This window comes from Antechinus flavipes, chromosome 1 (genome assembly GCF_016432865.1).
Source record: "Antechinus flavipes isolate AdamAnt ecotype Samford, QLD, Australia chromosome 1, AdamAnt_v2, whole genome shotgun sequence".
Classification (NCBI taxonomy): Eukaryota; Metazoa; Chordata; class Mammalia; order Dasyuromorphia; family Dasyuridae; genus Antechinus; species Antechinus flavipes.
Window position 1 is genome coordinate 562,965,085 of NC_067398.1, and position 27,707 is coordinate 562,992,791.

At 35.2% G+C, this 27,707-nt stretch overlaps 1 protein-coding gene across 1 annotated transcript; it reads left to right on the top strand.

The window, feature by feature from the left end:
• Nucleotides 1–1,327: 1,327 nt before the first annotated feature.
• FAM217A (family with sequence similarity 217 member A) lies at nt 1,328–27,386 on the top strand. The gene is made up of 7 exons (XM_051970747.1): nt 1,328–2,032; nt 3,976–4,081; nt 5,758–5,842; nt 5,967–5,980; nt 6,654–6,725; nt 6,815–6,885; nt 25,839–27,386. The coding sequence occupies exons 1-7, from the start codon at nt 1,413–1,415 to the stop codon at nt 27,064–27,066; spliced, it is 2,196 nt and encodes a 731-aa protein (XP_051826707.1). The 5' UTR covers nt 1,328–1,412; the 3' UTR covers nt 27,067–27,386.
• The last annotated feature ends 321 nt before the right edge of the window (nt 27,387–27,707 follow it).

Genomic DNA, 27,707 nt, shown 5'->3' on the forward strand with positions numbered 1-27,707 from the left:
AAAAAAATGAAAGAGAGTTATAGAAGCTATTTTAAAATACACAAAATAGAAAAAAAAAGCCCAAAGAAACATAGGCAAGGAGAACTTTAAAGTTACATGTTAATTTATCATATACTTTTTTAAAGCAAGTTTTATGTAATAAAGGTTTGCATTTTCTCATATAAAATCCTCTTTTTCTATTACACTTTGTATAGTAAAATGATCATTTGGGGGGCACTTCTTATATCCAGAATAAAAACAAAAATAACATTTAAAACCTTTAAATATTTAGTGTCACATATTGACATACTTTTCCTGTTCCTTTTTTTAAGGGAATATTGTTCATGTTTGTCAGGTTTATAATAAAAAGATTTTTAAAATATGAAATTGTTTAATGCTAGAGGATTATGAGGCATTATTACCTTATAAAAACATCAAGAACCAGTGGAAGGAAAAGGCAAACTTAAAGAAAGCTTGACAGGAAACTTAACTGAGTAATATCATCTGTAAAACTTAGCATTTCATGATGAAAATGGAAGTACCACTTGGAAATACAATCACTGAGAAGAAACTAAGAGTTGTGTTCTCTGGGAATATAATCACTGAAAAAGTAGTAATGTGGAAACAGTGCCAGGGTGTACAATCCCTGAAAGCAAGAAGCACGACATGACAGGAAAGTATTAGTGGGGAAAGAGTAGCTGGAAGTAGACTGCTTATATTATATGGGTAGCTAGATGGCAGTGCATAGAGTGCAGAGGAGGGAGGGAGTTATTATGCTCTCCATTTTGGAGTTGAGGAAACTGAGGCAGACAAAGTTAAATCTAGCTCAGCGGATCAAAGCTAGCAGGTACTCTGAGTTGGATTTGAACCTGATCAAGTCTGCTGAACACCCCTCCCCCCCAGCCCTGTAGCAGCTTTGCCAGCTAGCAGGGAGAACGACAACTGACAGCATAATACTGGGAGCTGAGTGACTGGGAGCGTCAAATTGCTGAAGGCTGAGTTGCCGGAAGCAGGCAGCAGCTTGGAGTATCTCTGAGGCTGCTGAGAGGAATGATGGGGAGCACCTAGGGACTGGGGGAGCATGTGTCGGGCGGGAACAGGCAGTGATTGGGAGTACAGCGACGGGGGAGCACTCGTTGACCCAGCACAGCCAAGAGAACAGGGCTGGGGCTGGAAGACACTGAGAACCTTTCCTCACGCCTTGGGGGCACGTGGTGACAGGAAAGCCAAAAGTGACAAGGAGCACGTGGTTCGGAAGCTGGAGGTGCCTAGGAGCACGTGGAGATTGGGCGCCTACCCAGAACCGGCAGTCATTGTGACTAGGCTTCCACAGGCTGGCAGAGCAGCCTAGGGCCAGGAGCAACGGGTCCCTGGGTGCCAGCCGAGGCTCTCGATCAGCAGAGCTGGCTCGTGGGCAGTCGGCAGGGGCCCGGATGCCCTTTAGAGGCCCTAGCACCCCACCAGGGCGCCCGCCTCCATTAGAGGTATGGGGCCTCCCCAGTCCCCTAGAGCCCTCGAGACCGCCCTCCAGGAGACGCGCTGCCGACAAGTTGCAGAAATGGGAAACCGAGGCTCCTCGGGGCCGCAGGCCAACATCATCCTCCCCCCGGCTCCGCCCATCGCCCGAGGCAGTAGTGAGGACCCCTCCGGGCTCGGGGTCCAGGTTCCGGCCCCGGGAATGCTCCCCGTGCTGGTGGAACGGGGCCCCTGAGGAGGAGGAGGCCGGAGGCAATTGTAGTTGCCTAGCGACCCGGACCCAGGAAACCCCTCGGGGGGAGCCGCCGCTGCCGCAGCCGCCGCGTCACCGGCCAGGGGTCACTTCCCCAGGCCCGCGGTCCGGCCCGGCGCCCTCGACCGCGCCGGGCTGTGGGGCCCACATGTCCATCAATGGCGATGCAGCCCTGTGCACCTCCCCGCCCTGTTCCCTCAGCGTGGCCGGTCCGGGCTTCTGTTCCCGGGCCTTCCTACTGCATCTGGAAGAGGCCAGCGTCCAGGCGGGGAGAGGAGCAGCCAAGGAAGACAGGGACGGCACGTGGGCCCAGGGCACCGTGGGGTAAGCGGGCCGACCGCCAGGCAAATCCCTACTCCCTTCTCCAATCTTCTCCTTCCCAGCTTCATGCCCAACACTTGCCTAGGGAGAAGGGGCCTTTCAAGGCCTCTCTTATCCCTCATTTCTCGAGCAGACTCCTCTCCAGGGGCTTCCGCTCAATCCTGGGGGTCACTGCCTCCCGACCCGAAAGGGGCAACACTGGGAGGTGGGATGACATTCTCTGATGCTCCGCCTTTGACTCCCACTAAATTGAGTTCTCCACCTCCCCCAGGCCCAAGCCCTATTGTTTGGGACCATTTCTCCTGGGCCTTTATGCCCAAGGCCCACCCCTTCCCCCACCCCCCATGCCCAGCCCCTAGCTCCGGTCCTCAAGACTTCAAGCCTGCCTCCTCTCCCTTCCTCATCCTTCATTTCCCGCATTCCCAGCCTTAGGAGTGCATCCTGTGGCCCAGCGGAGGCGGGGCGCTGGGTGTGACACTAATACACCACACAAAACTTCGCCTTCCTCATGACAGACCAGCTTCTACCTACTCTAGCTCCTGGTCTCTAAAGGCCCTCCTTAGCTTCTAGTGTGGCACTCGGAGTGTTTTCTAAATCTTTTAGCACTCTCAATTTATAAGCATGTTTGCAAAATAGCATTAAAGAAGGCTGGGAATTTTTGGCATGGTAACAGAAATTAGAGTGGAGAATTCTTTCAACTACAAACATTTATCCAGTGACTCCTGTGTTCCTATTATTGTGAAAAACACCGTTCTGGGTTGGAGAAATACAATTAAAGAGGGCATAGAGTTAGAGTAAAAAAGTTGAGTTCTATAATACTAAAGTTGGACTCAGGAAATTTGAATTAGTTCTTCTCCATTTATGGCGAACCATGTATTGTTATACTAGCTATGTATGTAACCTTGACAAATGAATGTTTTCCTTCCCTGATCCTTAGCTTCCTCATCTAAAAGCTGAGCAAAACAACTTTTATCAACTATTTAACAAGGACAGTTTAGTAGGGAGATTAACAATACAAAATAGATATAAGTGCATTCAAGGTATAAACAAAAAATTGCTTTTTTTTTTTTTTTGGCAAAATAACATATATTAACTAACAGGGACAGTGTAAATAGGGAGATTACAACCGAGGAGGTAACAGATTACTATAATACAAAATAAATATAATTGCATGTGAGGTATGAACAAAATTGCCCCTTTTTTAAAGCAAACAACACTTTTTTAACAACTTTTTTCTTTTTTGCTGAGGCAACTGGGGTTAAGTGACTTGTCCAAGGTCACACAGCTAGGAAGTATTAAATATATGAGGCCAGATTTGAATGAAACTCCTCCTGGCTTCAGAATTGGTGTTCACTGCACCAACAAAGGGACTGTCTTCTCCTCCCTCCCCCCCTTTTTTAAACCAACTTTCTAACAGGAACAGTTGAGTAGAAAGATTACTTTAGAGGTAACAAATTATAAAATAGATATAAGTGCATGAGAGTTTAAACAAAATTGTACTTTATTAGAATTTTAAAAGGTTAAAGGTCTTTAGGTAGGTAAATCTTTAGTACCTCTCATTTTGCATGGAGTATGTGGTGCCTGCCCTGTTTCTAAGTCTATGACCTATGTAGATCATAATGAACTTTAGTAAAGGAAAGCCCATGACTTTTATTAATTCCAAATAATTCATCTTGTTTTACTTTTTCTAGAATTTATCTTCTCTCACTTTCCTCTTTTGATTTCTTGTTAGCCTGGTCTTTCTTATCTACTTCTAGCTGCTTCGAAGTATCTCCTTACTATAATTAATTTTCTTTTACTGGCTGATTCCTTACAGTGTTACTTGGCATTTTTACCTTCTTGATACTTCCTTATCCTCTTTTTTAGACAGGAAATGTGAAACTTTTGCTTTACTTTTATGGGTAAGACAACACTTAAATAAATGTACCTGTCCTGTTTTTATATAGGAGGATTTTGAGGAAACAGAGAAGCAACTTCAACATAATGGGGAAAAGAAATTCGTTTGGTGGGATCTGTGGCAGTCATCTTCCTATCTCAAATGTCCCTCATGAGGTATGATATCATTTGGAATTTAAAATACTTTGTAAGAACAGTAGTTCTTATTACCAGCTGGAATTGAATCATATTTTTAAGAATCCTTTTTAAATTTCATTCTTAGGTGTAATCAAATTTTCACTTGGTAGTTTTGGTAAATCAAATGAAATCAGTTTCTTGTGCTTTAAATATGTTTCCACTTGGAAAAGACTTCACTAATATGTTCAGGCAGTATTCTTCTTGTTTCACTCTTCACAACAAAAGGACTTAATAATAAAAAAATTTCTGAGTACCATCTGCAAGGTACTATGAGGTATACAAAAAAGAAAAAAAAATAAGGCAGTTCCTACCCTTAAGATCAAAATCCTATAGCACAATCTGGTTGACATGATACAGTATAGTATAGAATATGATGGTTACTTGATGAACCAAGTCTTCAGGTTATTAGTAGAAAGTAAAACTGGGTTTTGTTGAAAAGGTTCCCATCTAATCTTAACACAGTTCACAAACTTCCCTTTACATAATGATTTCTGCAGCACATGTTAGAGTAGTATGCTAGAGTACTAATAAAATCCCTAAATTGAAAGTTACTTTCAAAAAGTCATAGTCACAATCCCATATTATCCCAAATGGAAACAAGGGGTTTAAATCAGTCAAAGAGAAGGAGATTCTGTAGTCCATTTAGTATTCCATTCCATTGTTACATGACTAACTCTTCAGTCAGGACATTTTTTTCTTGTAATTAAACTGAATTCATTCATATTCAGTGGAGATAAAGGACAGCTGATCTTGATTCTTAATAAAATAATTTTCCATAATACTTCTCTTTTCACTAGAATGAATTGATCCATGTGTTTTTAGTCTTTTTTTCACTCTTTTTTGAGGACTTTATTCTTTAATTTTCTAATCAATTTTATAGTTTCTTTTTGAATTTTTCCTAAGTTTTTCTCCAGTTATGGAGTCCAGTACTAGTAAAGGTATGACCAGTGCTGAAAATATAATGGGAACAATGGGCTTAAATATGGTAAGATGGTGGCATCTCAGATCTGATAGTGGTTCCCCAGATGCAGAAGGTTTAATGAACATGCAATTAAGTGCCAAGGTATTGAGAGAAATTAAACTATTTGTAATACATCTGTGATAATTAAAACATTAGCCCCTTTAAAAACCTGTTTTCCTTTGGCTTAAAAGGAAGTGTTGCATAGTGGAGAAAGAGCTGGCTTCTGAACTAGGAAGACCTGGGTTCAAGTTCTACCTTTGACCTATTCTGGCTGTGTGACCCTGGGCAAGTAATTTAACCTCTCAGTGTGCTAGGCAACTCTTTAAGACTATAAATTGCAGAGAAGGTGCCAATTTGCATTGGTAAAAGGAATTTCTTCATCTGGAAGTTCTCTACATCAGTGAAATCACAGGTCCAGTCCCTATCTCTTACCTTTGGATTAAAAGCTTGCATCAAGTGTTTCAGGTTTGTATTGGATTGATAACAATATTTGTCTGTTCCCCAACCTTAGTAGTGAACCATAATGTATATGATAAGCACAGGGGAAAAAAAGAAATTGAAGCATTATTGCTTATTAGAGTTGTAATTTATATATTATAATGTTTAGTGAATAATAAAAATTGCGTTAAGAAAATGTAGCTGACCTTCTTTAATTCTTAGCGTTAAGTCTATTCTAAAACAAATATTGTTATAGAATTTTCCTCACTGGAGTTTGGAATCAGATGTCTTCATTCCTGAAAGTAAAAACCTCCCATCTGGAAGGGAGAGTGCAGCAGGTGGTAAGCAATCCTAGATGTTCATACTTCTCTTGGAAGATAACTCATTTTAAAGGGGGTTTATTTTTAATGTACCACCAAACTTATATAAAAACTAACTGTTATTTTTTCATACATGTTCTTTCAGGTAAACTGAAAAAGGTAAGGATAAATAAGTTTGATGTCAATATATAAAATATATTTTTATTACATAATATAGTATTTTAAGACATCTTTTTTACCAGAGTATATTGTTTTAAATTTCAGTTCTTCAGAATTCTTACATGTTAGAACCATTAGTTAATTTAATGAGACTGTAGACTACTCATTGTAATTAATACATGATTAATATGTTAAATTTTTATTAGGTTCAGTAATCCCAGAAAAGGAAGTTAGCATTGATAATAAAATGAGCACATTTCCTAGTTATTTTTTGGAAAGAGCAAATATATTGCTTTGCAAATTTTGTGAAAGTTTGAGATTATTGTCAATAATTCATTTTGAGGTTGTAGGAAATACTTTATCCTTCTAATTTTGATTAAAATGTTAAAAGTAAAATGCTTTTAAAAAGAGTAAACTTTAGATCTGTTTAGGGCTGAACAGTTAATATTTCATTGACACTTTTAATACAAAAGTTTTAAGACAACAAACATATCTAATTCTTTTTTCAGCATATGTTGATTATTTCTGCTAAAATTACCAGGGATTATTTATTTGTATGTAAGAGCACCCTATTGCAGGGTTTTACTGTGTATTTCTTGACATAGAACATGAACAGGAATCTGAGATATGTTATATTTTTCTTTTTTTAAAAAAATGTTGTTCTGCTTTATAGAATCATTTGGAAATCCCAGTAGAACAACTGATAGAGCTTAGCTTGTCAGAGAACCCACAAAAAAGATCACAGGTGAGATATATTCAACATAAACTAAAGAACATGTTTTAATTTTGTTTTGCATTTTGGCTGTTTTTAAAATGCTAATTTTTTGTTATCAGAACAATAGTAAATCAGGGATGTTTCAGTTCTGGAGCTACCCTCATAATGAAGCTATAACTGTGGAGAATAGGTAAGAGAAATATTATTAAAAGCTAAATCAAATGAAGCAATATTACTTTTTAGAATGAGCTAGCTAATTAAATATGAAATCTTCAAGATCTGTAATGTTTCAAGGCTTTCTAATGATTACTAAGTTTTTAACTGGAGGAGGAAAGCATATTAGCATGGATAAAAATAATAGCTCATATTTATAAGACATTTTATATGCTACACAGAAAATATTTTCCAAAATAATGCTATGAAGTGCTGTGTCCCCATTTTATAGATAAGAAAACCTGAGGTTCAGAGAAATTGTGACTCAGGACTCACATTCAGATCTTCTGATTCAAATCTTCCTTTTCCAGTAGAACATCAATGAAAAATGTTCCTTTCACTAATAGGAAAGTCATATAATAATCCATATGTGGATAGTTAAGAATTGCCTGTCAATTATAATGTTTTCATGTATATTTGACAATATTTGATTTACTGCACAGTTGTGGTATAGTTGCTTTTTTTCTCACATTCTGACTAATCCATATAGTCACTTAGGCTATTGGATAGGTCTGCTTATTCTTTTGACAATGTCACTGAACTAGTTATGCTATTTCACTTCTCTGTCTTACATTTTTCAGCTCACTTTTGGCATCCTTTTGAATCGCAGCTTATTAGTAAATGTATTTTGTGTACTCCTGATGTTTTATTTTTCTATTGTCAAAGTTAAATGTTTTAATTCTAGTGTAAAATGAAAGACCTCTGAAATTCAAATCCTTTAAGAACCCTGTCAAGACAGAAGTACTATGTAAGTGATGCTTAAATGAAAATACTATTTAAATTTCTGTGTCTAGAAGAACAGGACTGAACAGCAGATCTCATGAATTGACTTCCTCATTGTAGACACTAATCTGTGTTCTTTCACATATAAGCATACATGTACATGTATAATATGTGTGTATGTCTGAAGAGAAGAAAACATATACTATCATTTTAAGAGGGATGTTTTAAATAAACAAGGTTTATTTCAAAGTCTTCACTGGTTTGGAAAAAGTGACATACCCATAGCTAACAGCTGTCTAAATAAATTATCTTCCTTTGTGGTCAGTGGATGGTATTAGAATTACCAAAAGGAAAAAAAAAACAAGGTAAGCTGTAGTAAGCCCTCTGTTGCTGTCACATCACAACTTGTCATCCATGGTGACAAAATATATTGTTAATGTGTATGCCCAAAAAGTATAGTACATATCCTGTTAGGTGAAGGGCTGCTGTCAAAGCAGTGCAGCTTATTGATGGATAAGAATTTTCATTTTGAGAGACTTAAAGTGCCTTGTAATGAAATGTTCCAAAAGTTGAATTTTTTTCTGGGAATAGGGAAGTATAATTTATTAAATTGGAGTTGGAGATAGAAAGACAAGTTTCATTGCAAGGGTCAGTACTTGGGTCAGTACTTAAGAATTATCTCCTCCCCCAATCTAATAGCAGGAGACAATTAAACTTAATAGAATGTTTAAAATTAATTTTCAGTGCTTGTTTTTTTAAGATTAGACCAACATAAGTGACTTATATGTCCACAAATAATAATTCCCCCCCCATTTTAATAGAAAAAATGAAATTTTCAAAAAATTTCAGACAGATTTGATGTGTAGTTTTTATGTTAAATTGAGGAAAGCTGGATTTATAAGCATCAGGAAAATGGTATCACTGCATTTTTGTAGATGAAGAGTTCAGTAATATTGATATTTCTAATTGGCTTGGTAAATAAAAAAGCCAAAATAGCTATGCTTATTCCTCACATTAATTTCAAAATTCTGTCACACAGTCTTTGTTCTTTCATTTCATTATAAGTGTTATTTTAAAAATGAAATCATAGCATCTAGCTAGTAGGTAGATGATTATTCCTGAAAACATTTTTCTTTGGTGGAAGCGATCTATTTTATTTTGTATTTTTCTTTAAATTTTTTACTTTGCTTTTAAATTTGCTAATGTTTGTCAGAATGATTTTTAAAAACACATATTGGCATAACTGGAAACAATATTAAATTATCTCACTACTTATTATAAGAGCTTCCTTATCTCTCATTCTAGACAAACAAGGTAAAATTTTCCATGTGGCTTCAATGGTAACTGGTACTTTTCAATTATGATAGTTGAAGTATTGTGTTTATTTATGATTATAGGGGGAAAATATGAATATAATTAACTGCTTTTGTTCTAATGGTGAATCATTTATTTATTACATTAAGGCACTTTGTAATCAAATTTTTGTTTATGACTTGTTTATCTGCAGATCAAACAATATTGAGTATCTTTTGAAGCTTTCAGTATCATTCAAACATTTCACAAAAGTATATTTTAATTCTAGAAGGACATACAAGGGATGTTTTATCTTAATTTTGTAATAATCAATTTGTAATTATTCTTAACCATTACTTGTCATTAGTGATATTCAGATATTTGCCTTACAGAAAGAATAATAAAAATAAAATTAAAAAAATAAAATTAAAATTTATTCTATTAGAAAGATAAGTAAAAACTAGGCTCTCCACTAATGTTTATCTTTCATCTTTTGTAAAAGATGCATTCTTAAGCGGTAAAGCAAATCCTTTCTTCACATTGACTTTTATTACAATTATAAAGGTATGTTCTTACAGAATTAAATTTCCTAATATAAAGTGAGGTGAAAATTTTTGGAAAAGAAACAGTTAAGTTGTTATTCAGCTTCATAGCATGTTGATTCTGCTTTCAGAACAAGTTAAAAATGTTTTAGTACCACACTTCATCTAGACTCTTACCCTATTTTTTTAGACTCTGTGATTTCCTTTCCTAGCTAAAGGATCTCTTTACTTTTAGAGCTTAACATCCTTTCTCTCAACAGAAGAGTCTCATATAATATGATTTTACCAACCCCAAAATTTATTAATAACTCCTCATATTTATTGAGTTCTTTAACAATTGCCAAGTCTTATCTGAATGACAAAATCACGCATCATTAGAGTAGTCAGGACAGCATTGTTGTATATAATGAGCAGTTTCTTTAGCCTTTTTTCCACCAAACAACTGCCCTGGAGTCTAATGCTGCTATCCTGTCTCAGTTTACTGCAACAGAACTATAAAAAGAGTTGAAGGGAAGGAAGGATGCTGTGGCCTCCTGAACTCTCTGCTGAGCCAATTGTTCAGTTTGCTCTGTGAACATTTATACTTCAAGAAACTGACAAACCATATAAATTTGGTTTGATGTATTATTTTATTGTCAAGACTTAAGAATAGAATGGAAAAAATGTTAATTCAAATTAAGGTTAAAAGTACATCTGTCATTTTTTTTTTTTTGAGAGCGGGTTGTTAAATGATTTCCACCACATTTCTTTCTTTTGCCCTCTATGCTAGTTGCATATTCCCACCAAGCTGGAATAGGGTAAAGATTGTTGGAACTTTAGACTTAGTCTGGGAGTAGTGCATCAGATACTAATACTCCCACTTTTGAGACCCAATCCAGGACCTGAAACTCAGATAATCAACAAGTCCCTACTGGGTGCAAAGCAATGGGGATAACAAAGATTTAAAAAAAAAAAAAATCCCTGTTCTCATGGAGCTTTAATTGTATAGAATAAAACATGCATGTGTGTATTAAGCATGTATATATATAAAGTAAATAAAAAGTAATTGATGGGGAGGGGGACCACTACTAAGTGGACTAAGGGGACCACTTAGTAGCTGAAGGAATCAAGAAGGATTTTTTTTCTTTTTTCTTTTTTTTTTTTTATTATAGCTTTCTATTTACAAGATATATGCATGGGTAATTTTTCAGCATTGACAGTTGCAAAATCTTTTATTCCAATTTCTCCCCTCATCCCCATCCTCTCCCCCAGATGGCAGATAGATTAATACATGTTAAATATGTTAAATTATATGTTAAATACCATATATGTATACATGTCCATTCAGTTATTTTGCTGCTCATGAAGAATCAGACTTTGAAATAATGTACACTTAACCTGTGAAGCAAATAAAAAATGCAGGCAGACAAAAATAGAGGGATTGGAAATGCTATGTAGTGGTTTACACTCATTTCCCAGAGTTCTTTCGCTGGGTATAGCTGGTCCTCTTCATAATTGAACAAATGGAACTAATTTGATTCATCTCATTGTTGAAGAGAGCCACGTCCATCAGAACTGATCATCATATAGTATTGTTGAAGTATATAATGATCTCCTGGTTCTACTCATTTCATTTAACATCAGTTAATGTAAGTCTCTCCAGGTCTTTCTGAAATCATCCTGCTTGGTCATTTCTTACAGAACAATAATATTCCATAACATTTATATACAACAATTTATTCAGCCATTCTCCAATTGACAGGCATCCACTCAGTTTCCAGTTTCTGGCCACTACAAAGAGGGCTGCTACAAACATTCTTGCACATACAGGCCCTCCTTTCCCTTCTTTAAAATCTCTTTGGATATAAGCCCAGTAGTAACACTGCTGGATCAAAGGGTATGCACAGTTTCAAGAAGAATTTTTTATCAGGTTTATCATGAACTGAGTTTTGAAGAAAACTAAGAATTTAAAAAAGTTGAGTGTGAGGAAAGGCCACTTCAGGCATGGGGGGAATGGGCTATAAAAGTTACAGAGATAGGAGATGAAGTATTGTGTGACAGGAATCCAAAGAAGACCAATTTGTTTTTACTAAAGTAGTATGTTATAGAAGTATTCTATAATAAGGCTTGAGAAGGAAGGAGAAGTTGGTCATGTTATAGAGGGTTTTTAAAGTGCTAAATAGAGAAGCTTATATTTTATCTATTGGATCAAGTTGCTACTGGAGTTTACTGAACAGGGAAATCACACTGTTGTAGGAAAATTGCTTTGGCAGCTATGTGGAGGATAGGTTGAAAAGGTAAAGACATGGTAGGGAGATCAATTAGTATATTATTGCATTAGTCCAATTGAAGAGTGAGGGAGCTGTGAACTAGGATTGTAATTGTCCCGGTAAAAAGGGAAATAGATTGGAGAAATGTTGTGTGGGTAGAAATGAACTATAGATTGGATACCTGGGACATGAAGGAGAGTTGAGGAGTTGAGAGTGACACTGAAGTTATAAACTTGGTTGATTGAAAGGAAATTAATGCTGCTATAGAAAAGATAAAAATATGGAAGAATAATAGGTTTTAGGGGAAAGATAATGAGCTCTGTTTTGGACAGGTCAAGTTTGGAATGCCTTTAGATCTTCTAGTTTAAAATGTCCAGTTGGTTGAGTTGGTGGACTGCAGCTTAGGAGAAAAATGAGGGCAAGTCACATTGAAGATTAGAATCTCCAGGATCAGAGCCTTCAACTTTGATCTTTGCTTCCGGGATCCTAGCCTAAGATCAAAGATTTAGATGCTAGACTTTTTGCTGCCAGGACCTCATCTACAATAAGGGCCACCATCCACTGACAGACCCAATCCTCCTTATTCCCTAATGAAAAGAAATGCCACAGACAAAACTTGAGGTTGGGAGGCCCAGTCAAAATGGAAGACATCTCTACCTATGGCTAGCGAACTCCTACTTCCTCCTCTCCCTGTCTATGTCATGCAGCATCCTAAGATTCTGCCTAAGAAAGAACCAGCCCAGTCCTATTCTCCATTTTCTCATCTCCATCTACTTCAACCCAGTCAAATCTCTACCTGCCTTTGTCTTTAATCTTCCATTTTGCTCTCTGGAACCTTTTGTTTTATTATTAATGAACTTGTCTTTATCTTAGATCTTTTCTTCTTGTGTTCTTTCTACTTTGTGATACTCAGGGAATCCTGGCTTCCTCCAGAAGACACCAAATCCCTAGCTACGCTTTCCAGTCCTGGATGAACCTTCCCTAGCATTGCTGAACACTAAATCAGGAGAAGGATAAGCATACTTTTTGCTCCTCATTGCCATTTCCAGACTCTCTGCCTGCCACCATCACATAGCAACCTCTCCTTTGAGATTTGCTCCATCTATTTATATTAGTATATTGAGTTTGACAGTTTTCTATTAACCTATAGATAATCTTCCTTTCTCAAGTGCAACTGTAATGAAAAGTATCCTTTTCACACCAATACTCTCTTATACTTGGAAACGTCAGTATACATGCTGATGTTCTCTCAAATACCTTGACCTCCAGGTTCAACAGTGCCTCATCTCCCATATCCTTTACTTTCTCACCACTTCACTCATGCACAGGAATAGTCTATTTCCATAACTAAGAACTCTGATTTTTCTCTGTCTGACCATAACTACCTAAGTAAGCTTCCATCTTTGTCTCTGCTTTACTCTTTAAAATTCTTCTTCATTATAATTTAATCTTCTTACCCCTCATTAATCTCCCAGGTTATCACTCCATTCTGGTTTCACTTTCTTTCCTTTCTAACCTATTATTCCTTTCTAACCTGTTATTAATTAGCTTAATCTTACATTGTCCTCTCGAAACATGATTCACTTGTTCCCTCTCTCATTTATTGGCTATGCTTTGCCAAATCTAAATCCTTGACTCCTGTCACCATTTGTGTATCTTTCCCCCGCACTCCCATCCTCCCTATTTTACACATTTTCTCTTCCATCTGTTTCTACTGATGTGCTAGTGAGTTGGGAAAAGTCTGATGGCCCCATTACAATTTATGTTATGTAATCTCCATTTCCCCTAACTGAATCTATCTTAGACTCCACAATAATCTTTCAAAACATCCTTATATCTTCTGAAGTCTCCTAAACCACTTGCTATCTCCTCCCATTCAGCTGAGGACCTTGCTTGCAAACTTTACTGAAAGCATAGGACATTCACCCAAAGCTCCATCTTCCCTGTTCTTCATCTCAATATCCTTCCACATTATCCCCTATTCTCTCTTATTTTGCTCAGTTCCTGACCAAGACGTTATTCTTCTTTCTAACCATGCCATCTGCTATAGTTGCTCTCTTGGTTCTAGCCCTTCACATCCCTTTGCCAGTCATTCCATTCCCTCCCTTTAATTTCTTCTTGGAAAGATCTGTCCCTGTTGCCTACAGACATGCCAGAGTGTGCCCTGGGGGAAAAAAAATCTTTACTTGAATCTACTTTCCCCTCAAACTGTTGTTTAATAGGTCTTCTCTCTAAATTTAGTTGCTGTTGTTGAATAGGTCTCCTCGCTTTCTAAATTTAGTCGAAGTTATCTTATACTTGTTACTGCCACTTCCTTTCTTTTCATTCATTTCTTCAGAATCACCCAATGATTTTTTTCATTTGCTTTTGAAAATAGCAGGAGTCCCAGAAATCCCCTGGGGTATGTTTTCAAATTGATAGAAACCTAATGGAATGAGGGTGGGATCATCTTTTCCTAGGATAATCAAATCTAAAACTGAAAAGTGCTTACTGCCTATCGGTTTGTCCAGGGCATCTTGGAATGGTATAACATACAAATTCACTTTTTTCCTATACAGAATTCAGTAGTCCAGAAAAAAAAATATAAGAATGATTGCATACTGCTGATGATTTTAGATGATATTTTCTTTTTTTAAGTTTTATTTTGTTTTATTGAGTTTTTTAAAATTACATTTAACATCTTATATTTAGAAATCCAACTTTGTTTAAAAAAAACAAACTTGCTGAGAGAGAGCTAAGATGGCAGGATGATGGAAAGCAATGCAATGAGCTTCTGGCCACAAACTTCTCCTAAGAGATCTAGAAAGTGTACCAGACTGAATCCTGATGGAAAAATCCATGGGAAAAAAAACTTCCTTTTTTTTTTTTTTAAATTTTATTTATTTAATTAATTATAGCATTTTATTTACAAGATATATGTAGTTTTTCAGCATTGACCTTTGCAAAACCTTCTGTTTCAACTTTTCCCCTCCTTCCTCCCACTCCCTTCCCCAGATGGCAGGTAGACCAATACATGTTAAATATATTAAAGGATATGTTAAATACTATATATATATATATATATTATATATATGTACATATATATATATATACACACATACACACACGCACATATCCATACATGTTAAATATGTTAAAGGATATGTTAAATACTATATATACATATATATATATACACATATATATTTACACACACACATACACACACATATATCCATACAGTTATTTTGCTGCACAAGAAAAATCAGACTTAGAAATAAGGTAAAATTAACCTGAGAAGGAAATCAAAAATGCAAGTGGACAAAAACAAAGGAATTGGAAATGCTATATTGTGGTTCATACTCATTTCCCAGAGTTCTTTCCCTGGGTGTCGCTAGTTCTCTTCATTATTGAACAAATGGAACTGATTTGGTTCATTTCATTGTTGAAGAGAACCATGTCCATCAGAATTGGTCATCAGATAGTATTGTTGTTGAAGTATATAATGATCTCCTGGTCCTGCTCATTTGACTTAGCATCAGTTCATGTAAGTCTCTCCAGGCCTTTCTGAAATCACCCTGCCTGGTCATTTCTTACAGAACAATAATATTTCATAAAATTCATATACCATAATTTTTTCAGCCATTCTCCAATTTATGGGCATCCATTCAATTTCCAGTTTCTAGCTACTACAAAAAGGGCTGCCACAAACATTTTTGCATATACAGGTCCCTTTCCCTTCTTTAAGATCTCTTTGGGATATAAGCTCAGTAGTAAAATTGGGAGAACAAAGAGTATGCAGAGTTTTATAAGTTTTTGAAGCATAGTTCCAAATTCCTCTCCAGAATGGCAATTCCACCAACAATGTATCAGTGCCCCAGTTTTCCCACAACCCCCTCCAACATTCAGCATTATCTTTTCTTGTCATCCTAGCTAATCTTAGAGGTGTGTAGTGGTATCTCAGAGTTGTCTTAATTTGCATTTCTCTGATTAATAATGATTTGGAGCATCTTTTCATATGACTAGAAATAGTTTCAATGTCTTCATTTGAAAATTGTCTATTCATATCCTTTGACCATTTATCAATTGGAGAATGGTTTGATTTCTTATAAATTAGAGTCAATTCTCTATATATTTTGGAAATGAGGTTTTTATCAGAACCTTTGACTGTAAAACTGTTTTCCCAGTTTATTGTATCTCTTCTAATCTTGTCTGCATTAGTTTTGTTTGTACAAAAGCTTTTCAATTTAATATAATCAAAATTTTCTTTTTTGTGATCAATAACGATTTCTAGTTCTTCTTTGGTCACAAATTCCTTCCTCCTCCATAGATTTGAGAGGTAAACTATACTGTGTTCTTCTAATTTATTTATAATCTCATTCTTCATGCCTAGATCATGAACCCATTTTGACCTTATCTTGGTGTACAGTGTTAAGTGTGGGTCAATGCCAAGTTTCTGCCATACTAATTTCCAGTTTTACCAGCAGTTTTTGTCACATGGTGAATCCTTTTCTCAAAAGCTGGGGTCTTTGGGTTTGTCCAACACTACATTATTAAAGTTATTGACTATTTTGTCCTGTGAACCTAACTTATTCCACTGATTAACTAGTCTATTTCTTAGCCAATACCAAATGGTTGATACAGCTAGGCCACCTTCATTTGATTTTTTTATCATTAGTTCCCTTGAAAATCTTGACCTTTTGTTCTTCCAGATAAATGAAAATCTTGACCTTTTGTTCTTCCAGATAAATTTTGTTATTTTTTTCTAGGTCGTTAAAATAGTTTTTTGGGAGTCTGATTGGTATAGCACTAAATAAATAGATTGGTTTAGGTAGTGTTGTTATCTTTATTATATTCGCTCGATCTATCCAAGAACACTTAATATTTTTCCAATTGGTTAGATAAATCTGACTTTATATGTATGGAAATTGTTTTGTAGTTTTGCTCATATAGTTCCTGACTTTCCTTTGGCAGATAAGAGTCCCAAATATTTTATACTATCGGCAGTTACTTTAAATGGAATTTCTCTTTGTATCTCTTGCTGTTGGATTTTATTAGTGATATATAAGAATGCTGATGATTTATGTGGGTTTATTTTGTATCCTGCAACTTTGCTAAAGTTGTGGATTATTTCTAATAGCTTTTTAGTAGAATCTCTGGGGTTCTCTAAATATACCATCATATCATCTGCAAAAAGTAATAATTTGGTTTCGTCATTACCTACTCTAATTCCTTTAATCTTTTTCTCAACTCTTATTGACGAAACAAGCATTTCTAATACAATATTGAATAATAATGGTGATAGTGGGCAACCTTGTTTCACTCCTGATTTTATTGGGAATGATTTCAGTTTATCCCCATTACATATGATACTTGCTGATGGTTTTAAATAGATGCTACTGACTATTTTAAGGAAAAGTCCATTTATTCCTATACTCTCGAGTGTTTTTTAATAGGAATGAATATTGGATTTTATCAAATGCTTTTTCTGCATCTATTGAGATGATCATATGGTTTTTGTTAATTTGGTTATTGATGTAGTCAATTATGCTAATAGTTTTCCTAATATTGAGCCAGTTCTGCATTTCTGGTATAAATCCTACTTGGTCATGATGTATTATTCTGGGCATATTTTTCTATAATCTTTTTGCTAATATTTTAAGATTTTGCATCAATATTCATTAGTGAGATTGGTTTATAATTTTCTTTCTCTCTTTTCAACCTACCTGGTTTAGGTATCAGTACCATGTCTGGTATCATAAAAGGAATTTGGGTGGGAGTCCTTCATTCCCTATTTTTTCAACACTGGAGTTAATTGTTCTTTAAATGTTTGGTAGAATTTACATGTTAAATCCATCTAGTCCTGGGGATTTTTTCTTAGGAAGTTGATTGATAGCTTGTTCTATTTCTTTTTCTAAAATGGGACTATGTAAGCAATTTACTTCCTCTTCTGTTAATCCAGGAAGCATAATATTTTTGAAGGTAGTCATCTATTTCATTTAGGTTATCAAATTTATTAGCATAAAGTTGGGCAAAGTAACTCCTAATTATTGCTCTAATTTCCTCTTCCTTGGTGGAAATTTCTCCCTTTTAATTTTTAAGACTAACAATTTGATTTTCTTCTTTCTTTTTTCTAATCAAATTTTGCAAAAGTTTGTATATTTTGTTTTTCATAAAATCAACTCTTAGTTTTATTTATTAATTCAATAGTTTTTTTTAACTTTTCAATTTTATTATTTTCTCCTTTTTAATTTTAGTATTTCACGTTTAGTATTTGATTGGGGGGAGGGGTTTAATTTGCTCTCTTTTTCTAGCTTTTTAAGTTGCAAGACCAATTCATTGGTTTTCTCTTTCTCTATTTTATTCAAGTAAGCCTCCAAAAATATAAAGTTTCCTTTTATTACTGCTTTGGCTGCATCCCACAAATTTTGGTATGTTGTCTCATTGTTTTCATTCTCTTGGGTGAAATTATTAATTGTGTCTATGATTTGCTGTTTCACCCATTAATTCTTTAGGATGAGATTATTTGGTTTCCCATTACTTTTTGATCTATTTACCCTTAGCTTTTTGTTGAATGTAGATTTTATTGCATCGTGATCTGAAAAGAATGCATTGACTATTTCTGCTTTTTTGCATTTAATTTTAAGGTTTTTATGTCCTAATATATGGTCAATTTTTGTATAGGTTTCATGAACTGCTGAGAAGAAGGTATACTCCTTTCTGTCTCCATTCAATTTTCTCCAAAGATCTATCATATCTAACTTTTCTAATATTCTATTTACCTCTTTAACTTCTTATTTGTTTTGTGGTATCTAATTCTGAAAGTGCAAGGTTGAGCTCTCCCACTATTATAGTTTTCCTGTTTATTTCTTCTTGCAACTCTCTTAATTTCTTTTTTAGGAATTTAGATGCTATATCACTTGGTGCATATATGTTTTAGTATTGATATTGTTTCATTATCTATGCTATTCTTTTTAGCAAGATATAGTTTCCTTCCTTCTTTTAATTAGATCCATTTTTTCTTTTGTTTAGATCTGAGATCAGGATGGCTACCTCTGCTTTTTTTTTTTTTTTAACCTCACCTGAAGTATAATAGATTCTGCTCCAGCCTTTTACTTTATTCTGTATGTATCACCCTGCTTCAAATGTGTCTCCTGTAAACTACATATTGTAGGATTCTGGCTTTTGATCCAGTCTGCTACCTTCCTCCACTTTATGGGAGAGCTCATCCCATTCACATTACATTTACAGTTAAAACTACTAATTCTGTATTTCCTGCCATCTTATTATCCCCAGATTATGCTTTTCTTTTTCTTTCCCCTGTTAACCCCCCCCTCCCCAGTATTAAACTTATGGGCACCATTTGCCTCATGCAGCTCTCCCTCTTTAGAATTCCTCTCGCCCCCTTTGAGTCCCTTTCCATTTCTTATATCTTTCCCCTGTTACTCTTTTCCTTTTCTCTTTTCCTCTCCCACTTTTTAATGAGGGTGAGAGAAGTTTTGCTGTAAACCAAATATATCCAATGTTTTTGAGCCAAATCTGATGAGAGTAAGATTCACACAATGTTCCTCCATCTCCCTAAATTCCCTCTGATATGATAAAGTTTCTTTTGCCTCTTTGTAGGATGTAATTTCCCTGTTTTTATCTCCCCTTCTCCCTTTTTCTGATATTATCCCCTTTCCACTTTTACTTCCCTTTTTTTGTATTATAACAGTAAAATCAAATTATACATATGCTCTTTATTTATGCCCATAACAAAAATACAGTTCTCAAGAGTTCTTTTTATCTTTTATGCTTTTGAGTCCTATATTTGGAGGTCAAATTTTTTGTTTCGCTCTGGTTTTTTCATTAGGAATAAATGGAATTCACCTGTTTCATTGAATGTCCCATCTTTTTCCTTGGAAGAAAATGCTCAGCTTAGCAGGGTAGTTTATTCTTGGTTGCATTCAAAGTTCTTTTGCCTTTCAAAATATCAGATTCCAGGCCCTTCAATCCTTTAATGTGGAAGCAGCTAGATCCTGAGTGATCCTTATTCTGGCTCCTTGGTGTTTGATTTGTTTTTTCTGGCTGCTTGTAATATTTTTTCCTTAGTCTGATAGTTCTGAAATTTAACCACAGCATTCCTTGGAGTTTTTATTTTGGGGTCTCTTTCAGAAGGTGTTCGATGAATTCTTTCAGTGTTTATTTTAGCTTCTGATTCTGTTGCATCTGGGCAGTTCTCTTTGATGTTTTCCTGTAAAAGAGTAGTGTCTTAGGCTCTTTTTTTCATCATAATTTTCAGAAGTCCAATAATCCTTAGATTATCTCTCCTAGATCTATTTTCCAGGTCTCTTGTTTTTCCAAGTAGATATTTAACATTTTTTTCATTTTTTTTTGTTTTGATTGACTGATTCTTAATGTGTGAACAAGTCATTCATTTCTATTTGTTCAGTTCTGATTTTTTTTCAGTTCGGATTTTTAATGAGTAATTTTCTTCATTAGCTTTTTTTACTTCCTTTTATATATGTTCAATTGAGTTTTTAAATGAGTTGTTTTGCTCTATGGAATTTTTTTCCATTTCACTAATTTTTTTTTTTTTTTTTTTACTGAGTTATTTTCTTTTTCCAGTTCACAAATCCTACTTTCCTGGGAGTTCTTTATCTTTTCCAATTCACAAATTCTGTTTCCCTGGGAGTTCTTTACCTTTTCTAGTTCACATTTCAAGAGGTTTTTTCTTTTTCCAATTTATCAAATCTTTCTTTTAATGAGTTATATACCTTTTCCATACACTCTTGCAGAGCTTCTCTTTCCTTTCCCCAATTTTTCTTCTAACTCTCTTTTAAGATTTTTTATAATTTCTTCTAGGAGAGCCTTGTATGAAGGAGATCAGGTTATATCCCCTTTTGGGGTTTTGTCTGGAGACTGCCTGCTATTAGTCTCCTCATGGTTGGAAATCTGCTTTCTTTCTGTATAGAAGCTATCTACAGTTAGAGTTCACTTGGCTTTTTTGCTCATTTTTTAAAAAGCCCTTAAGGTCTGCCTTCAGGGCAAGGAGGTTACCAGCTTCTTTTATAGACAGGGCTACAGGGACAGTAGCTGTCAGACAGTATTTTCTTTTTTTTTTTTTATTTACAAGTTATATATATATGGGTAATTTTACAGCATTGACAATTGCTGAACCTTTTGTTCCAATTTTTCCCCTCCTTCCCTCCCTCTTCCCCCAGATGGCAAGATGACCAGTAGATGTTAAATATATTAGAGTACAAATTAGATACACAATAAGTATACGTGACCAGATCGTTATTTTGCTGTACAAAAAGAATCAGACTCTGAAATATTGTACAATTAGCCTGTGAAGGAAATCCAAAATATAGTCAGGCGAAAATATAGGGATTGGGAATTCAATGTAATGGTTCTTAGTCATCTCCCAGAGTTCTTTTGCTAGGTGTAGCTGGTTCAGTTCATTACTGCTCCATTGGAACTGATTTGGTTCATCTCATTGCTGGAGAGGGCCAGGTCCATCAGAATTGATCATCATATAGTATTGTTGGTGAAATATATAATGATCTCCTGGCCCTGCTCGTTTCACTCAGCATCAGTTCGTGTAAGTCTCTCCAGGCCTTTCTGAAATCGTCCTGTTGGTCACTTACTGAACAGTAATATTCCATAATATTCATATAGCACAATTTATTTAGACATTCTCCAATTGATGGGCATCTACTCAGTTTCCAATTTCTGTCACTACAAACAGGGCTGCCACAAACATTCTTGCACATACAGGTTCCTTTCCCTTCTTTAGTATCTCTTTGGGGTATAAGCCCAGTAGAAACACTGCTGGATCAAAAGGTATGCACAGTTTGATAACTTTTTGAGCATAGTTCCAAATTGCTCTCCAGAATGGTTGGATGTATTCACAATTCCACGAGCAATGTATTAGTGTCCCTGTTTTCCCACATCCCCTCCAACATTCTGCATTATCTTTCCCTGTCATTCTAGCCAATCTGACAGGTTTGTAGTGGTATCTGAGAGTTGTCTTAATTTGCATTTCTCTGATTAGTAATGACTTGGAGCATCTTTGCATATGGCTAGAAATAATTTCAATTTCTTCATCTGAGAATTCAGACAGTATTTTCAATATTCTACATCAGTCCTACTCTATCACTACACAACAGAGTTTTCTACTCTTCAAACAGTTGCTGCTACAATCTAGTCTCTGTGGTATAGCAAAGAATGCTAGATTTTAAGTCAATAGACCTGGGTTAAAATCTTGGTTCTTCCACTCTGTGGAAGCAAATGACTTAACAAATCTCTGTGCCTAAGTTCCTTATCTATAAAATGAGGGGATTAGACTCCATGGCCTTTGAGGTTCTTTCCAGTTTTAAATCTATGAGATGTTGTAAAGCCATACTGGAAACACAGATCTCACTGACAGTGACTCAGAAACATAACTTCCAGGTCTTTTAGTACTATGTAGTAGTTCATCAGGGCTTAGTGACTTGACCTCCTTGAGGACTGATTGCTAGAAGCACTCTTACCTATCTCACTTATCTAGAATTCTCAACGTGAATTTTTTTAATGCACATTTATCTTTTTAGGTAGCTGTCCTTTTCCCCCTTCAGAATCATGTTTCATAGACATTTAATTTTTGAGTTTCTCATTCTTGGACTGGTGTAATATTAGATTGTAGGTTCTTACCTCTAAACTGTTTCACATATGTTCTTCCATAAATCTAGAGTACATGTCAGACTATGTCTACCTTTCTTTTCCTGCATTACTGTTTCTAAGATGGGGTGGTCAGTTTCTTTTAAAAATTACAATAAGAAGGGTCAGCTAGGTGGCACAGTGGATAGAGCACCAGCCCTGAAGTCAGGAGGACCTGAATTCAAATCTTGCCTCAGACACTTAACATATCCTGTGTGACCCTGGGCAAGTCACTTAACCCTAATTCTCTGACCACTAAACAAGATTGCCTCTTAACTTATTCTCTTTTTGTGTTTCAGTAAAAATAATAGCTAACATGCATATAATATTTTTAGTTATTGTAAGCCTTAGTGCAAAAAAAAAGTTACCATAATTTTGACATCAGCAGTTTTTTCCTTATTGGTCAGATTAAGATTCAGCATTGTAACTTCTCTTATTGCTTCCTTTATTTTGAAGAAACAAATAACCATTAAATTCTGTTTTTTTGTGAAGTGACTAGATGTAAAGTTTTTCATCATTAAGATAAGCCAGCTCAGCGTCAGATTTGTCATGTTTCCTGAATCCCTTTTCAGTTTCTTTCCAAGGAGTCAATAAAATATACTCCCACAATAGTATCACTTCTTTCTCTGTTGATCTTCTCTAGATTATTCCTTTTTTCCATTTTCCCCTCTTTTCTCTGGTTCTTGGATTTTCTTACTTTATGTTTATTTCCTCAATATTCAGTGCTACTTTACTGTTCCTTTCTTTTTTTGCTCCTTTTAAACTAAATATTCAGCTCATTAGTGCCCACAGTGTGCCAAGTATTGTGTGAGGATCTGGGTATATAGCTATAGAAGAATTTTTTATCTTTCCATAGTCATGTTACAATAAGTCTAATCGCACTCGATCTTAAGGATAGCATATGTGTTTTAAATTTGTCTCCATCAGGGTTTCTAGTTTACCCTGTTAATCACCCATATTTTTTGTATTCACTTATAAATAGCTGAAGCTGTGGATTTCATTGCCAGTTTTTTTCTTGAATATAGATTCCTCTGAATGAAGAAGCCTCTTTACTGCCATTCTTATATTCAGAATTATAATTGGTGCTTTCTGGCTTCCTGCTGCTTTTCCCAGTTTAAAGCCATTCAAATAAAGGAAAAAACATGTATTTTATCAGTGTTTGTTGATCCATTGTAAGTATTTTAAGTCTTGTACCAAGACTCTATACCTATTCTCAGACACATATTCTTCAGAAGCTTTTCACTTCCTGAATCTTCCTTTCTTCTGAAGCTTCCTCTTTTATTTAACAGTAGTGATATGCCATTTTTACCAAGAAATTTTTAAATACAGTGGTCCTATTTTTCTTAATTGTGATTGTATAGTACTTTACTTCCTCTCTTCTTAATATAATATAAACACTTATACTTTTCCTAGAATTAGGAAAGCAGATGCATCCCTAAATATCATATAGTCTATTTTTAAAACTCCTTAGTCTGAGTTGTAGTTTTGGTTCTGAGATTAAGATGCCATATAATTTTGGACATGTCACCCATGTCTTCCTTTCCTTGTCTGTTTGTGGACTAAATATTAACAATTCACACACTTGTTTTTTACAGATTTGTAATTTGCAAAATACTGTTATAAACAACTCTGGGAGTAGATAGCATTTGAATTATCCCCATTTCACAGATGAGGAAATTTGGACTTGAAGAATTTAACTGGCTTTCTCATCATCATGTAGCTAGTAAATGGCAGGATTTGGAATGTGAATTCAAATCCAGTATTGTTGCCTTTTTATTCTTTGCTGCTTTGGTTTTCCAGATCTAAATTCTATGATTTAGATATTAAAGCTAAAGGGGGAATTAAATCCATGGGAAAGGGATATGTGTGGTATATATGCAAAAATACATAAAAGTACATGGCATAGAAGAAGGTCTTCAAAATATTTTAAAAGCATCATACTCTACTTTGATATGGTGAGGCCTATGTAATACAGTGTACTTTAGTGATTGAAATAAGACAAGATAAGTTAGGGAATATCTTTTAGAAGATATAGTTGAACCAGATTTTGAAGCATGGAGACTCTGGGTAAAAAAAGAGGGAATTGTGTATTCTATTGGGAGAAATAATAGCTGGTACAAAGCACTGGATGCAAGACTCTGTTATATTCCAAAGCGGGTTATAGTCCTCGTCAGAACACATATATAGGAGTTTCATTCTGGCTATCAACATTTGGTGTAGGACTTTTCCAAGGACTTGAAAGAAGAGTGACAGGTGGAGGATACATATATTCAAAAACATGTCATATAAATATCATTTGAAAGAAATGAGAATGTTAAGCCTAGAGAAAAAGATTCGGATATTAGAAAGATTTGTAGAATTAGAGGGTTATGTTCTGTAACCCCAAGAATCAGTAGGTGAATATTAGAGAGGCAAATTTCTGTTCAATATATGGAAAATCTTTCTTAGAATGAGAGCTATCTAAAATAGAATGTGCTGCTTTGAGAGTAAATCTTTAAAAAAAAAAAAAAAAAAAGGGAGTAAATCTTTTAGCCCAAACTAGTTAACCATTTGTCAGGATTATTATATTTTAGTTATTAGAAAGGGTACTATGTGACTTCTGATGTACCTTCCAAGCTCTTATTCTTCTGTGATTCTAGGGGAGCCAGCAAATGTGAAAGGCTGTGGTGGATGCGTGTCAGTGAACAACAAACAATTAAGTTGGTAAAATTGGGAAGATTGAGGAAGATAGAGAAGCCTTTAGGATCAGACAGGAATTTGGATTAGATATGAAATGTGATGTTGCCCCTTCTAATAAATAATAGCTGACATTTACATAGCAATTTACATTTAGTTTTGGAATTAGAAGACCTGGGATTTTAGTTGCAACTATGACACTTATTAGAGATATATATGAAACACTGGATAAGACATTTCTCTGAAGCTCAGTGTCCTCATTTGGAAAATTGGGATAATGGGTCATATTTCCTACCTTGCCAGATTTGGAGAGCACTTATATAAATGTGAGCTGTTATTATTAATATTATATGTAAACACTATCAATGAATAGTAAAGATGCTATTTCTGGTTATGATGCTTCTGGGAGTTGGGGGTAGATAGACTTTTGGTATCTCTAATCTGTTCTAATCTAGGATGTGCTTAAATTAATTTTAAAATAATTTGTCATGCCTTGAATACCAGATGAAATTAGAAATGAAAATAATAATTTTACTTTGCATATTTATGCAAAATAGTCCTGGCCTTTCAGTAGAAATATGGCTGTAATCATTGATTGGTAAATTAACTCAGAATACTTGGTTTAGTTCATAATTATTTGGGATTCTGAAAGTTAACATTTTCTGTATAGGTTTCTATAGTTAAAATTCAAAATTGATATTTGTCAGTCTTTAAATTTTATTACTTATATTACTTTGTTCATTTCTATAACATTCTAAATCTAGTAAATAAATCTAATTTTTTTGAAGGGATTTCCAAAAATCTTCAATGGAAAGTGGCTTTAATATAAATAGTAATCCTCTAAGGCTCTTCACTCTGAACCACTCACTAACAGATGCTTCAGTTGACAAACAAGCTAGTTCTTACCCTGGACTGCCACAAGACATGCCATTAAGTCTCTGCTGGCCTTATGCTGATGGAGACTTTTGTAAAGATAGAAGTGAGTCTCAGAGTAACTCATATCTAGCTATAGAAAGCAATAATGGTGAAACTTTATCTGCTTCAAATTGGAATACAAAATATGGGAATAGCAGCATAGAAGAAAATCTTACTGACGAAAGTGATTTATCAGAAAATGAAAAAGTAAGTGATACATTACTCACTTACTTTAAAAAGATGGACCTAAACTTAAAGCCAGAAGTAATAGAAGACTTTGAAGAATCTTTTTTAGAACAGCCAAGTGAAGTATTTTCATATCCTGATTTTCTCCCACCACCTTTTAATACTATAGACTTGCACAAACTGGCCTTCTCAAAATCTGAAAATTGGAAAGTGGCATTAGATCCTATAGAAAGCTCCATTGAGCAGTTGATAGGTCGTTTATTGGAAATGGAAAGGATACAGCATCTAACTATACAAAAGGAAAAGCCAAAAATACCAGTCAATTGCTCTACTCAAGTCGTTACTGAAAGGCCCAGTTCATCCAAAGGTTCATCCAAACAGAAGCCAGCAAAATATCCTGAATCTCTGCCCCTTCAGACAACTTGTACAGATAAAAATAGAGAAAAAAGAAAAAACACTAATTTTTGCAAACTTGAGCAGAATACTTCAAAATGCAGTTGGAACAACGGTGGTAAATATAAGTGGAATTCCAGACCACCATCTATCAGAAGCTCTTCTACTACAAAACAGATCATTGCTACTTATGATGACTTTAAAATTCCCAAAGGTTCCTCTTTAAGTCCATGCCAAGAAGTTTCATCCAGGCCCACGTCAAGCCATTCCATTACTCAAGCAACTCAACCATTGGTTAAAATGGTTTCAACAAGATGTCTACAGCCAAAGTCTCCGATACCTGTTACATCCCTCTCTCTTTTTTTGCCTGAGGCACAAGAAGGCAAACCATCAAGAAGCAAAAAGAAACTTTATCGGAAAAATATAGCTGTTAATAGACCATTACATGTTCAGAAGAGGCATTGTTTATCTCCTTCATCTACAGCTAAATGTGAGAAGTGCTCACATGTTGACCAAAAATAACCTTTTTTTTTCTGTCTTTATTCTCAATGGGAACAAACCTAGCCCACCAAACTAATTGAAATCTGATTTATCACTCCCAGTTAAAGGTATTTCAAACTAAAACCCCAAAGATTAATTGAAGTGATGTGAAGTAAATCTTGTGAAAATTACTACTTTGTCTTCACATAAAAGTGGGAGTTTTAATGATGACAGATTTAAGAAATCTTTTGTCACCAAGAAACATTTTTACTGAGAAAACCAAATTCTAGATTGTCCTTTTGCTGTGACTGTTTTCCAGTGTAATTACATCAAACATCAATAAATTGGATAATTGACTTTAATTGTATTGCTAATTATTTCATTGGAATATTCATTTGTTTTGTTTGAATAAGAATATCATATGTAATATATACTGATATTATAATAGCAATTTTTGGTGATCCTCTACCATTTCCCCTTACTGCAACTTTTTAAAAAAATTTCCTTATTCCAATTATGTAGTGTCCGGGCTAGCTTTCTAGAGTCCTTCAGACAGGCCTTCACAGTCTGTCCCAATCTGACTCCTTCACTGTCTGTTCATTGTGACTGACTGACCTTGTCCCTAGTTCTCTCAGCCCTTAAATACCCTATAACAATTACATCATTATAGTATGCTAAATATG